A 14,159-nucleotide genomic window follows, 5' to 3' on the forward strand; every position below is an offset into this window, starting at 1 on the left:
GTAACTAAACCTGTTTTTAATAGAAGTAAAGTTGATATTCAAAGGTAATGAGGATCGTGTTGTGCTAAATTTATGCTCTGTCATACTACAGTGTTGTGCGCTAAGTTCTGCCAACAATAGCTGATCTACAAACTGTTGGGAGCTTGTAGATTGTGTATTTTCAGCACGAGTATACATCAGGCTTTTTTTCCTGTGAGGAGAGACTCATTCTGTTGGGATAAAGAAAATAGACAGTAATATGGAAAAACAGATTTGCCAAGGAATATATAATGAAAGAAACCGGAAGATTCAGTTAGTGTTTGCAAAGAAAAAGAGTGCTACATAGCTCCAGTGGAGGGAAAAAGAAATGTTTCGTTATTTTGCTGTGTCTGCATCTGATAAAAGTAAGAAGTGGAGGATGATGACAGACTCTGAGAGAAGGGATTGTGTTGTTAACCAGACTGAGTGAGACTGACATTGTGGTCTACTCTAGCCAGTTTGAATGTAAAAGACATAGGGAAACATCCAGATGACTTATGTAGGATACTAATTACAGGCAGCAGCAGTTATTCAGGGAATTTTCAGATATGGGCATATAGATTTATCTATTGTGTCTATTTTCTATGTCTGAGGTGAATTTTCTACCTATTTTTGGAAGCCAATCTTCTCCAGTCAACTGGTCAAAAGTGTGAAACAGTAAAGAGTAAGCCCTTGCCTGTAGAGGGCGGCATTACGCTTCTTAATGTACATTATGCCGGAAATTAAAAGAAGCTCGACTGTCTCTGACGTCACTTTTAGCGCGGAGTTTGTTGTTTACTGTTTTACTGAAGACAGACACAGGTCTTCTCTACATGCAACGGTCAAACTAGATAACTCTCCTGGAGATATTTGTGCTTATATACTTTTAAAACTTTATGTCGTGCACTTTTGCAACGTGTTCATCTGAGAAACTGTTAAACTTTACAATCAAAGACGGGTGAGTTTATTTGTTAGCGCAAATTGCGCTAACAATTGTTAGCGCAATTGTTATCTCACTAGGCTAGCTCAACTAGCTTGTTGCTACTTTGTTAGCTTTAGATTGATTGATTTGATTTATTAACAGTTTGAAGAATTACAGTACAATTCAAGAACAACTCAATACAAAGACTGTTAACTGTGAGTGGACGACCCAATATAGCATTACACTTGTTTACAAGAGAGTCCACCTTGTTCAATTAATCAAAACATTTAGAAACGTATAAATATACACTTCTATAAAGCCAAAAAAAGAAAAAAAGCAGAACTGGAATTAATCATAAGGGAGGTAAAAACTAGTGACGCTAGTTTCACTGCTAGTGAAAATGGCATAAACAACTACCGATGGATAAAACATAATAATGTTTATTTTATTCCTTACTCATGCAGCAGTCTGAGGTCAGTATGTTTTGGGTAAAGGGTCAGAAAGTTGAGATTCATCACCCAGTAAAAGTTAACTGTACAGTAATCATGGAACGGCCATCAGTGTTACCCTACTGGTATGAATGAGTTGATGATGGGCAATTAGCATTAACTGAGCATTTCGATTTAATTTCTCTTTAGATACACATGTCTCTCAGCATGGAGTTGCCACCTCTTAGCAATGACAGCATCGCCACAGAGGGGCGCCTGGGGAAATCTGCTCAAAGAAGAAACAAAATATCAAGTGAGTTGGATTCTTGACGGTTGACTTGACACACATTTTACATGCATGTGTATAAAGGATGTGGATGACTAGAGAGAAAAATCCATGCATGGTGTTTACGGTTTAGCTTAAGATTTAGACTCGTAGTTTTATTTAATACTCTCATGACTGCAGTAAAATGTGACAGAAGTAGCATGTTAAAGCACATGCTACTTATGTCACATTTTACTTAATAATAATTCATATTCAAAATGTTTCAGATGTATAAAAAAAAATCTGAGATTATGGAATGTGTCTGGTGCTGGGACTCTGGTGCAACGCACAGGTCCTGGGCCTGGTGAGACGTAGGAGGGTACTGATTGAGGGTAGCTACTGGGACATAAGTCGAGACTTGATCACCCATGCTAGGTCGCCTGAGTGAGGGGTATGATGTTGGTATACCCGAAAACTCAGGATTCATCACTGAGGATACGTCCCCGGTGCATCCATGCGATGTCTTTTTTTTAGTTAATGATGATGGATTGATGATGGTCATGGAAGGGAAACCTTCTGAAAGCTTCATGAGCTAAATCAAAATGGGTCAATAACAACCTCTCAGTCATGCAAGTGTTAATCAATTCTAGATAAATGTAATTTAAAGTGGGTGACTATTATCACAAGAAAAGACGAAATTACCTACCTAGCTTCCATCCTGGAGGCAAATCTTTCCTGTGATAAAATGACTATCAATATTATCAAAAAGGTCAACCAAGGAACAAGATTATTGTACAGAATCTCCTCACTGGTCAACAAAAATACTTTGAAGACCCTAACAGGAGCCCTCATTGAAGGTTTCCTTGACTATGCAATGCATGCACCTCCACAGCACCTCAAAGACCCTAAAAACAAGGCTTCAGACATCCTAAAACAAACTAGTTAGGCTTTTAACTTGGCTTAACTCTCAGAACCCACCTCACCCCCACTCATTTTTATTGGAATGGCTTAGGGTTGACGACAGAGTGCAGCAACTTGCAATGGGCCTTCACTACACCTCTAAGAGTTTTTTCATGTAGGGACAGACAGTAGGCTGACAGGAAATGGGGAGAGAGATGGGGGGGAAGACATGCAGTAAAGGCCGTCGGGATTGGGAGTCGAACCCTGCGGCACACTGCCAGACTGGATTACCAGCCAAGCTGCCTGGACCACTGAGCCATGGCCCAGGCTGGGATAAATTAATTTTAATGTGGAACGCCCTACCAACAGCCGTTATGGACTGTGAATGAATCCCTAGACTCCTTCAAAACCCCCCCATACTGCAGTGTATATGTTTTCCCTTCTTTTTTTTGAGTGGTGCAACCACTCCAAGGAATAGCTTTGTCCGTGTTCACCTATGTGTTCACCTATGTGTTCACCTATGTGACTATGAGCATCATATAATGAGTACCAGTAGGGGTGCTGTTTGCCAGAAATAGAGAGAGAGAGACAGTGCTGCACTGTTGCCTGCTAATGAGAGAGAGAGAGTGAGAGGAGGGGGGGGGGGGGGGGGGGGAGAGGGTAGTTGCACCAATCGGTTCACAGGGGTGTGATTTGTTCTTAAAAAAAACTGTATATATGATTTCCTTTTTTTGCGTAGAAGTGTTTATTTGTACGTCTTTAAATGTTCTGATGAATTGAACATGGAGGACCCTGACTTAAACAAGTGGTGTTGTCGTGTTGTCTTTTCCCACTATTCCTGTAGAGGATGTGGAGATGGACATTGAGTACCTCTATGACGCTGTACCTCAGCTTGCTAAGGTTTTCCGCATCATCGACAAAATTGGAGAAGGTACGTGTTCTGCTTCAGTAAGTAAGTAATCCTTGCCGAGTCATGTGGCCCATAGAGCAGGAGTCTATATCTGTGTGAGACAGCTTGATGTACAAGTACGCCCCCTGGATCACATGAGTCATGACTCATGACACCAGTATGTTGCAGGGGCTTAACCCCATTTTATTTTCAATTATATATTTGCAGGAGTGTCTGTCTGCTATTAGGACTGGTTGGAAAACAATTTCCTTCAGCTTATACAAGGCCAAAACTGAGGTGCTCATTGTTGCCTCTGGTCTCTCAAAGTTCATTGTCATTTTTGATCAGGCTATGCACCTCGAGTTGACATGCACATAAAGTTAGTTATGCAAATGCATGCGCATACCCTCTATACATCTGTAACTGATGAGATTGTAAAATGAATAATAATATCTGTTTTTCTGCTTTGTTATATGTCTGCTTGTTTTTATTTAAGCACTATGTGAGTTTTCTTTGTGAGACTGAGAAGTGCTATATAAATAAAAGTTAGTTAACGGTACTTACTTACAATCCAACCCTTGATGCTGAGTGCCAAGCAGGGGGTCATTGTGTCCCATTTTGTTTATGGTCTCCTTTTATGACCCGGCCCGGGGGATCGAACCCCAACCTCCCAATCAGGGCCGACACTATAACCACAAGGCCAGTCAGTGTTCTGCTCACTTTGGGTAAAAATACAGCCGTTAAATACTTTTGTAGATTTTATGTGAGGAAAGAATGTATATCAAGTTTGACTTGTTGATGAATGCCTTTCTAAGTATTGACCAATCATTTGACTTACTGTCATACCAGGTACTTTCAGTTCGGTGTACCTGGGTGAGGCTCAGATGCTGGATGGGAGGAGAGAGAGGTTTGCTCTGAAGCATCTCATCCCTACCAGCCACCCTGTACGTGTCGCTGCTGAGCTCCAGTGTCTCACCGTAGCTGGGTGAGTAACAAAATGAGCACACATATTTAATTCTTCCGACTGCCTTTGCTGCGTGTCACTCCCCAATCTCCATATTTCCTGTCAGCCTACTGTCCTTTATTATAAAGGAATAAAAAAGTGTGTGTGTGTGTGTGTGTGTGTGTTTATCTCTGTTCTTTCTTGAAATGTTGTCATGAGATTGTGATCAATTTAATTGGGGTAAAGCATGCCTCTTTATTTGTGAGATATAAAGTATTTTAATCATTGATTCTCAGAAAAGCACATGCATTTTTTGCGAGCTTTTGGTCATAAACCTTCAGGCAATCTTTGATTATTTGAATCTAGATCTTCTCTACATTGCCCCTTTAATTTGTTGATCGACATGCCAGAGTCCTTCAACCATTATTACCATCATTGTATTATATCAATAGACCGGTGCATAACGCTGTTATCAGCAAACACGGTTATGTTCACGTTCATGCATGTTTGTCAATTATTTACCAAGAGTGAATGTGCTCATGCATTCATATAAATTTCATGTTGATCAAAGACAGATGTACTTGCAGTCTAAAGCCTAGGATTAACAATGCTAGATCTATTCTCGCGCAAATTAAATAGAGTTTGTGTACTCTGATCTCATGGTGTCACGTTTCATTTGTTTTACAGAGGCAAAGAAAATGTCATGGGTGTGACTTACTGCTTCAGGAACGAGGACCATTGTGTGATTGTCATGCCCTACATGGAGCACCAACCCATAGTGGTGAGTGTTGCCAATCGGGTTTTAGTTTTTTTAAAGCAAATATCAGTACATGCGTAGAACCATTAGAATAAAAATTGGTCTACATCCAAAGTAGATTATAGAGTAGACAAAATGTTTATGCAACGGGGAAACTAAAATGGCAATCGAATGTGTCTCTCAGGACGTCATCGGTCTGCTGAGCTTTGAGGAAGTGCGCCAGTACATGTACCACCTGCTGAAGGCCTTGAAACACATCCACCAGTTTGGCATCATCCACCGTGACATCAAACCCAACAACTTCCTCTACAACCGCCAGGACCAGACGTGAGTTAAACTGGTTAAACCATCGAGATGCTCAGGTTGGGTCATCATTACACTGTGTGTCTTCACTAGTCAGACTCCCTCTGGTGTCTATAAGGTGTCTCTGCCACACTTTCTTTGGTTGATGGGAGGAATAATAGCCTCATCCTTTACAATTCACTTTCCATTTCCAAATTTGTCATTTCAATATCAAAGTTCAGTTATTTTTTAACATTTAATTCCTAATGCTCTGATTATCCCTCGTAGTAGAGTAAAACAAATATTTTATCTTTGAGAGAAATAAAATTGGCCCTTTTTGACCAGTCGGAGCTATACAATATAGTTGTAGGTGTTTTTTGTAACTGTTTTTGAAAAGCGCTATATACTGCACACTTTACTTTTATTATTATAAAGAAGTGCACTTGTACGTGCAGGTATTCTCTGGTGGACTTTGGGTTGGCGCAGGGCACCGACGACACCCAGGTGGAACTGCTGAAGGTGGTGAAATTGAAGAGCGCCCCGAAGGGTGGTGGTGGTGGTACCACTGGGAAACAAGACGTGGCACAGGGCAAGAAGGCACCGGCGTCGAGACCCCCAATCACCACAGCCTCCACCTCACGAGCACCCCCTGCACAGCCCGCCAAATGTTCCAAAGCCCCACTTCACTCCACGCCCCTCCCCTCCTCCTCCACCAGCACATCCGTGGTCTCTTCTTCAGCCTTGGGGAAACCACTGATTAAGCGAACGTCTGTCACTGCCACCTCTCGCACGAAACACACAAAGGTGTCTGCACTGGGGTTTTAGAACTTTCTAATATCGGGGTGTATGTTTTCATGCACTATATTCTGAATACATCCATGTGTTTTTGTTCTGTGTAGAATTTGAAAGCATTATGTAATGCCGCCTCCACACGACCTGTGTTTGGAGAGAGAAACCTCAACAGCTGCACTCCAGCTCCCTCCACTAAACCAGCTGCCATGAAGGTAGAGGTAAGCAAGTTGTCATAAATCACTGAAAGGAATTTCACTATTAACAAAACCTTTCCGTAAATATCGCAATCCCTGTTCTGTTCCCATGTTTACGTAGATAATTACCAAATGGTAATATCTTGGAATATGTAGCTATACCACAGAGACCATTTTTTTTAAATGTATCATATTTCATTATCCTTTTTATTGCATAGAAATTACAATACAAATGTGTTGCGGTTTCCAGGCCTCAGAAGTGTACACAGTTCATACTACAATTCACTCTGCACACATGCATGTGCTGAAGAGCAAGATCAACACAGGCTGCACTCAATACAAGGCACAAACTAATGAATGACCTTGCAGAGGACTAGTGCCATTCTATTTAGATTTGTATTAATATCACTATAAGTCCTTTTATTGTAACCTATTGCTCATACAGGTTTCGGGCTGAAACCTTGCCCAAATTAGGAGTCGTCATGGATTAAAGTTGACTGATTTCAGTCTTTTGGATTCCATATAGAAGCCAGGCTGTCTGTCTTCTATGGAAGCATGTTGGGCAGCACAAATAGCCGATATACAAGCTCTCAATGCGCTTGTACAACGGCTATTTTCGGTTAATATTCTAAGACTAGAGCATTTGAAGCGGTCAAACTCATACAGTATGTTTAGAAGCGTCTTCCATAAAATCGGAATAGTCTCGGATATTTCATATAAAAGCAAAGGTTAGCCTCAGTCTGTGATTTATTTTCACCCTGAGATGAAATCCTGAGATCCACATGATTCGATCGTTTTTAGAGACACTTGATTCCAAAAAGCTTCTTGATTGGTGTTTCTTGTTCTCGCTTAGTTGGTGAAGCCAGGCAGAATGGAGGACCCAGCCCAACGGAGGTATGCGGCAGCCAGCCGGCGCCCCCTGCCTGCCAAGAGCCAGACTAGCACTCAGAAACACCAGAAGACTGCTGGCATCAGCCTGGGCCAAACCTGCAACTGTTACTCAACGGACCGTGTCTGCAACAGCTGCATGTCGAGGTTAAAAAAAAAAAACCTAAATGGATATGATCCATCTTCCATTGGCATGGTCACTACTTAATAAAGAGGCATAACATTCTTCTTTATGTTACACGTTTTTACACCAATTCTGCAGCAGGCTACCGGGTAGTTAAGTTGACCTTTTGTATTCCCTTTTGAGTAAATGACACTCATGATAATTATTACCCTATTGGCCTGAATATAACACTGTTTTTTTCCTGTGGAAATATCCTAAAAAAACATTATAATCGAGTACTAGACTATTTGACATTCAATATTATTTTCCCACAAAAGAGTCTTGGAAAAATGGGGGTCGTTTTATAATCCGAGTCGGCTTATATTCGGCACAATAGGTAAATTACATAATAAACATGGTGTGTGGTTTTTAGTGCTTTTTCAGTTCTGTCCTCCATTAGAAAGCGGACTGAGTCGGCTACGTCCTATACTTTGGTTTCATTCTTGATCATCTGGCTTCTCTCCCACGGTGTGTTATTGATGTTATTCTTCTTTGACTCCCACCCTGTTCTCCACCAGGAAGCAGCAGGTTGCTCCCAGGGCTGGAACCCCAGGGTTTAGAGCACCAGAGGTCCTCACCAAGTGGCCCAACCAGGGGACAGGTTGGTAACTCAAACCACAAAGAACATCCAAACGACACATATCGACACGCATCCTTAAATGTTTACACATTCAGAGTAAAACATTTAAAAGATGCCGGGGCATCTGATGGAGGGGAAAGGAACTGGTTGGAATAACGTGTTCCTTCCACACGCTACGTCCAACCGGGGAAACTCCCACCTGTCAGGCGAAAAGAAGTCACTGATTTAGAAGACATTTTGTAGAATCATCCTCAGGTCTAAATGGGTTAAAGAAAGAGGGAGAGAATGACTGTTTTCCTCCTTCTGTCTCTTCATTTGCAGCTATAGACATGTGGTCAGCTGGAGTCATCCTGCTGTCCCTCCTTAGCGGGCGCTACCCGTTCTTCAAAGCCAGCGACGACATGATCGCTCTCACTCAGATAATGACCATACGAGGCTCCCGGGAAACCATCCAGGCAGCCAAGAAATTTGGTGCTTATTATTCAAATGTTTTCCAGAATCACCCGATCACCATAATGTTGTCACTGTAGCAATAACACACAGTGAGAAAACGACACAGATGGGCTGTATTGCAAATGTAGTAGTTGAAGTAGGGATGCACAATATTAAAAGGTTGCCGATTACCAGTTAATTGTATGGTCAAATTGACAATACCAACACCGTTGTTTCCTGTAGGATGTACCATACCGATATGATTAATCGTGCATCCCTAAGTCGTTGCAACATTACTATTTGTTATTACATCTTGCCTATGAATGGCTGAAAACCCTTTTGGGTGTAATCTCCCACACAGGTAAGGCGGTGGTGTGTAGCCGGGAACTTCCTCGTCAAGACCTGAGGACACTGTGCGAAGCGCTGAGAGGACGGAGACCGCCGCCAGAGGATGAAGTCACGCCACGCTCCCAAAATGACAAGGTTGCAAAAGCAAGTCTAACACAACAACAACAACATCATCAGCAAGCCAAGGATGAAGCCAAAGGCAAGCCTGTTGTTCACCAGCACCTGGAGTCAGAAACCTCCGTTCACCCTGCCGAGCTAGAATGTGACGACGCGAGAGGCTGGGACGGAGTGCCTGGTGACGCGTACGCTCTGCTGGACCGACTCTTGGACCTCAACCCTGCTACCAGGATCACAGCTCCACAGGCCCTGAAGCACCCACTGTTCAAAGACCTATCCTAACCCGTCAGCTTGCAGCACCAGCACCCCCACTGTTCAAAGACCTATCCTCGAACCTTCAACGCAAAGTTAAAATCCTCAGGTAACTGTTTTGAATTCAACGAGCAGACATAATGAGTAAGTGACCAATTCACCCTCAAATGTATAAGCGGAAAACAGGGTATTTTTCCCCCTGTTCCTGCTAACAATGTAGACGCTGTTCCTCCCCTCAAATGGCAACCAGGCTGCAGGTGTTTTCAAGCAGGTGCGCAAAAACGCCCCAAGGCTCCCAGCGTAACAGGCCCCACCATTGTTTATACTATAGACCTACAATGCCGCTTATTGGAGGGTGGCTCGAAATGGAAGGTTGCATAATCCATGTAAAATGAAAGTATTGAATTGTTCAATTTAAAAGAAATTTTAAAACAGACGTTTTATCCTCACCTAGCTCCCTGTTTAATGTGACCAAATTACACCCACTTAAGCTCATCTCAGAATACAGGGTGTGACAGTACAGGTCCCATTGTTTAGAAACGAATGGCATGTGATGCATGTTTAATCTATATATACATTATATGTATACATTGGAGAGAGGGAGATTTCACATACGCTGGACTCGACACTAACCATGGTATGTGTGGACCTAGCACCAAAGAACTTATAAAACCACAGTGACTTAAAAAACCACAGTAAGTATAATGCAGCAATAATCATCAGCCACAGTTGCAGGCAACAGTGGTATTTCTTGTTGGTACGTCTTCTGTGGTCATTCCCACAGACTACAACCTGGACAGAAATCTTAAGAGCACATGACCAAGACAATCATCACCATGTTTTAAGTTTTAACATTTTATTTTTTGTTTGTAAGTTGTTTGTGGCAAAACCATGGTGGAAATACCTCATCCACCGACCTCTTGAGGGCTGCTGTCTGTGTCATGAATTAAGTTCTGAAAGCTCTTTACACAATGTTCATTTGGGATGGGACTCACTCCCTTAAAACCCCTTGTTAAGATCTCTATTTACCATATTCATATGCCGGCCATTTCACTGTTACAGTATAATACTCTAGGAGGATTTGTGCGAAGAGCAAAATGGTCTGCATAAGATCAGGTACAACCACAGTTAAAACCACTTGTGTGTCTGAGGCTACCGTATTCCAATTAAATGGCACAGCAGCGTAACTTGAAACTGTGTATTCTCACTCGTTAGTATTAGTGTTTAATGTTTATTTATGCCGTTTGTTAAAAACGGAAAACCATTTTTTAAATAAAATTCCAATGAACCAAAATGAGTGGAGATATTTAATTCTAACATCGCAAACAACAGTACCACTGAAATGGTAGCATTTAGATACTGAAATTGTACTTGATTTAAAACCCTCTACGGAATTGTAATCGTTTACAACTTTTACAAAATGTAGGCATTTAGCAGACACTCTTAATCCATAGTGATTTACAGTTAGCAGGATCAATACAAGGTAATACAAACTGTCTTCAAGAATCAATGCAAGCTAAGAACGTAATATCTAACAGTAGATCATCTGTGCTATGAGTATACATAATAGAGTGCTATGTGCTACGTCTACATAAAATATTAATGTAAATCACAGCCGTAAGGTGAGGGGGGGCTCTTATACATCATCTCATTCCGGCCAATCACAATTTTTGTCCCCAGTTTCGTCTTCAATGTTTGTTTTTACACAAACACTCAAAGCTGGACATGGGAGGAGCTAGCGCCCCTCAAAAAGGCTAAATTATAAATCTAAATGCAGTTTGCATACACCTGTACGTCCAGTCGTCGAGGTTAGTGCAAGTCTAGCCTCGATAACAAGGCTTTCATTCAGTGCAAGTCCTACAAGCTTTAGATGTAACGACCACATACAGAATGTAACGATATGAAAGGAAAGCTCCTCTAAACCGCACAAAAACGCTCCCTGGAATGTGCTAAAAGCAATTGTATTATATTTCATCATTAATTAAATGGTGACAACCAGCATTAAGTAGGTCTTATCATCGTACCATGACGTAAAAAAGACACTATGCCTATTTGCTCAGACACTGACATAAAATTCTCCATTGATTGGCAATTGGAATTTAATGTTTGAGTATGACGAAAATAGACAGTACTATGCTGATTTGCTCAGACACTGAAAATTCTCCAGTCAATGTCGATGGGAATTTCTTGTTTGTGTAGGAGGGAAATCTACACTAATAGCTGAATATTGGAGGGGCTAGTACCCCTCAAAAATGTAATAATTATCTTGGAGACACATTCTTAGCGTCATCTCCAGCTGCTCTTATCGTGTGTGTGTGTGTGTGTGTGTGTGTGTGTGTGTGTGTGTGTGTGTGTGTGCACGCCTGTGCATCTACTTGCGAAAGCGCTTAAAGAGTGGATGGATGTTCTTGCTTGCCAGGGAGCCTTTGCTACTCCGACTGTGGTGGTACTCCATGTAGATGGTGTCATCTGCACCTGATAAGGAGCTCATGGTGCCTAGTCGCCTCGAGAACTGTGGTCGTACGCCCACCTCCCCTGTCACCACTTCCTCCTCCGCATCCAGGTCTGAGGCAGCCAATACCTTCTGTAGCAGTTCATACTGCTCTTCTCTGGATGAAAACATGAGGTCTTCCTCCTCCATGCCTGCCATCTTAGTGATCACCTTGAAGCTATAGCCCTGGTCTACCAGGAACCTCTGCCTCTTGGTGGAGTAAGCCATTTCTTGGGTGTCCTGGGACACCAGGGAGTAGAAGTTGGCATTGTACTCCTCTGCCACCATTGCTTTCTTGGCTCTGAGCACTCTGCCAAGCCTCTGGGCCTCTTGTCTGCGGGATCCACCGTGAGATGAAATCTGGATCAGAACATTAGCCTCTGGCAAGTCAAACGAAGTGTCTCCAACCTTGGAGATGAAGATGGTGTTAATCTTGGGGTTGTGTTTGAAGTTCTGCAATATCTGCATGCGTTCCCCCTGGGAGGTGGGGCCATAGATATAAGGCTTCTTTAGTCTGATGGCATATTCCTTCAGGGCAAAGACATTATCAGCAAAGACGATGATCTTGTCATTGCGTCGCTCGTGGTAGCGAATAAGATACTGACAGGCACGGAACTTGTTGGGGTTCATGGTGTAAAGCAGGATACGTTTCTTGGTCTTAATAGCCAAGTATTCTCTGTAAAACTCGGGAGACATTGGGCACCACACCTCGGCACATTGGACCTTTGCAATATAGCCGTTGTTCTGCAACTCCATCCAGTTGGCTTCAAACAACTTTGGCCCAATCAGGAAGTTGAGGTCCACGATCTTGTCATCTTCCCTGACCAGTGTGGCAGTGAGACCCAGCTTGCAGTGGGCCTGCACAATGGTCAGAACACGACGGAACATCTTGGCGGGGATGGTGTGAACCTCATCTAGGATAATTAGTCCCCACTCCTGGCTACGCATCCACTCCATAACCCTCTCCGCCTCCCAGGATCGCTTGGTCGTGTGGCCCAGCATAGAGTAGGTGCTGATGGCCACAGAGCAACCGATGGGCTTGTCTTTGGCATCCGACGTAAACCTGCAGATCTGCGAGTCGCTAATGGTGGACCACAACTTGAACTGGGACTTCCATTGTTCTACTGACACAGAGGAGTTGCCGAGCACCAGGCAGCGTTTACGCACCGTGCATGCAGCCGTCACACCCACCAGAGACTTGCCCGCTCCGCAGGGCAGCACGATGACTCCAGAGCGAGCGCGGCCATTGCCAAACATCTTGCGCAGGCTCTTCTCTTGGTAGGGCCGCAACACGGCGGTGGGCTTCAGGTCCATGTTGATGTCTGGGTTGACTGTATCATTACGAAAGTCATACTCAGCCAGAAGAGGGTACTCGAGCTGGATGCAACGCTTCTGCAGATCTTCAATCATCTCCTGTCGAATTTCAAAGGACACTGTCTGAGTCTCCTCTTCCTCCTCGTCGTCCTTATCCATCTGCTCGTAGTAGCTGAAAATATCCTCGGGAACCTGAGGTGTGCCTTCAGCTGTACCTTCAGCTGTCTGCTGGGAAGTGGATGCCCCTCCCTTGTCCTGTATGGACTTAGAGATGGCAGATTTACTGTGGATAACCTCCGTGATGAGCTCGGTGTCTGCTCCCTCGGTTGTACGGAGGCGGCATTCACGGATCACATTGTCCTGCAGGAGGCGCTGAATCACATCAGGGAAGGCACTCTCGACAAAATACCTGTTGTGCTTGAGCACCAATTTCACTTTGCCATAGCTCATTGTGCAAAGCTTGATGAACTGCACAATGCCGTCAGGCACAGACGTTTTGCTGAGTTTTTGCAGGTATTCCACAATGTCGGAGGTCTGCAGTCCTACACTGACGGCCGCGTAGAGCGAATAGGCCGTCAGCTTGTATTCATGGACATGGGTGGGCCTGCACACAGGCTCTGCGATCGCCACTAAGAAATCTTGTGCATATTTATAAACCGGTGAGAAGGCCTCGAGGAAAATGTGTCCATCTGGAGCCACCCAGAGTGGACGTGCGGAGTGATCGTGCTTCAGGAGCATCTGAGCGCGGTAGTCTTTGGCCCCATACTCGTCTAGTTTGATGCCGGACTCGTCTACCTGTTTCCCTGCGGCTGCAGGTATGGTCTCCTCAGACTCACTGCCCATTGCCTCCTCATCATCTTCCTCATACGTACGCTTTCTGGACTGCTTGTCCCAATCTCCTTTGTCCCTTTTCCCCATTTGAGCAGCGTTTGAATAAATCACTTTTCGTTTCTGAAATTGTAATAATTGGGTGATAAAATAGCTGACAATTTTAGGATTTGAGAGGATTTCCACAAAGCCCGAGTATGATCAGGCACGTTAACATCACGACACAGGAATCCATAAAATTCAACCTAACTAGGTTGTAAAAGTGCGGGTTAGGTTGTGGTCATCGTGCTTAAGTAAAGTTAGTTTAGTGTCATCATGGTGATGTAAGGTTAGGTTACGGTTGTCATGTTAACCTAAGTGCCTAACTGTTAGGCTAA

General features: G+C 43.4%; 2 protein-coding genes across 2 annotated transcripts; one reads left to right on the top strand and one right to left on the bottom strand.

Annotated features, from left to right (window-relative positions):
• The first annotated feature begins 817 nt into the window (after positions 1-817).
• On the top strand, positions 818-10,421 carry cdc7 (cell division cycle 7 homolog). Its single transcript, XM_080777942.1, has 12 exons — positions 818-955; positions 1,558-1,660; positions 3,357-3,443; positions 4,251-4,386; positions 5,032-5,125; positions 5,286-5,428; positions 5,839-6,187; positions 6,283-6,393; positions 7,223-7,404; positions 7,939-8,021; positions 8,322-8,471; positions 8,794-10,421. Exons 2-12 carry the CDS (start codon positions 1,564-1,566, stop codon positions 9,177-9,179), a joined length of 1,818 nt encoding a protein of 605 aa, XP_080634068.1. The 5' UTR covers positions 818-955; positions 1,558-1,563; the 3' UTR covers positions 9,180-10,421.
• Positions 10,422-11,520: 1,099 nt separating this feature from the next.
• On the bottom strand, positions 11,521-13,872 carry LOC308325711 (general transcription and DNA repair factor IIH helicase/translocase subunit XPB-like; the record flags this gene model as incomplete). The annotated part of the gene is made up of 1 exon (XM_080778356.1): positions 11,521-13,872. One exon carries the CDS (start codon positions 13,870-13,872, stop codon positions 11,521-11,523), a length of 2,352 nt encoding a protein of 783 aa, XP_080634482.1.
• Between the last annotated feature and the right edge of the window lie 287 nt (positions 13,873-14,159).

Source organism: Protomyctophum bolini, assembly GCF_963924005.1.
Source record: "Protomyctophum bolini genome assembly, chromosome: 12".
NCBI classification, from domain to species: Eukaryota; Metazoa; Chordata; class Actinopteri; order Myctophiformes; family Myctophidae; genus Protomyctophum; species Protomyctophum bolini.

Excerpts from the sequence above, each read along its gene's own strand:
- cdc7 (XM_080777942.1), top strand. The coding sequence starts at position 1,564 with ATGTCTCTCAGCATGGAGTTGCCACCTCTTAGCAATGACAGCATCGCC. Across the intron at positions 3,444-4,250 it reads CATCGACAAAATTGGAGAAG|GTACTTTCAGTTCGGTGTAC; the intron begins GTACGTGTTCTG and ends CTGTCATACCAG. Across the intron at positions 6,394-7,222 it reads CAGCTGCCATGAAGGTAGAG|TTGGTGAAGCCAGGCAGAAT; the intron begins GTAAGCAAGTTG and ends GTTCTCGCTTAG.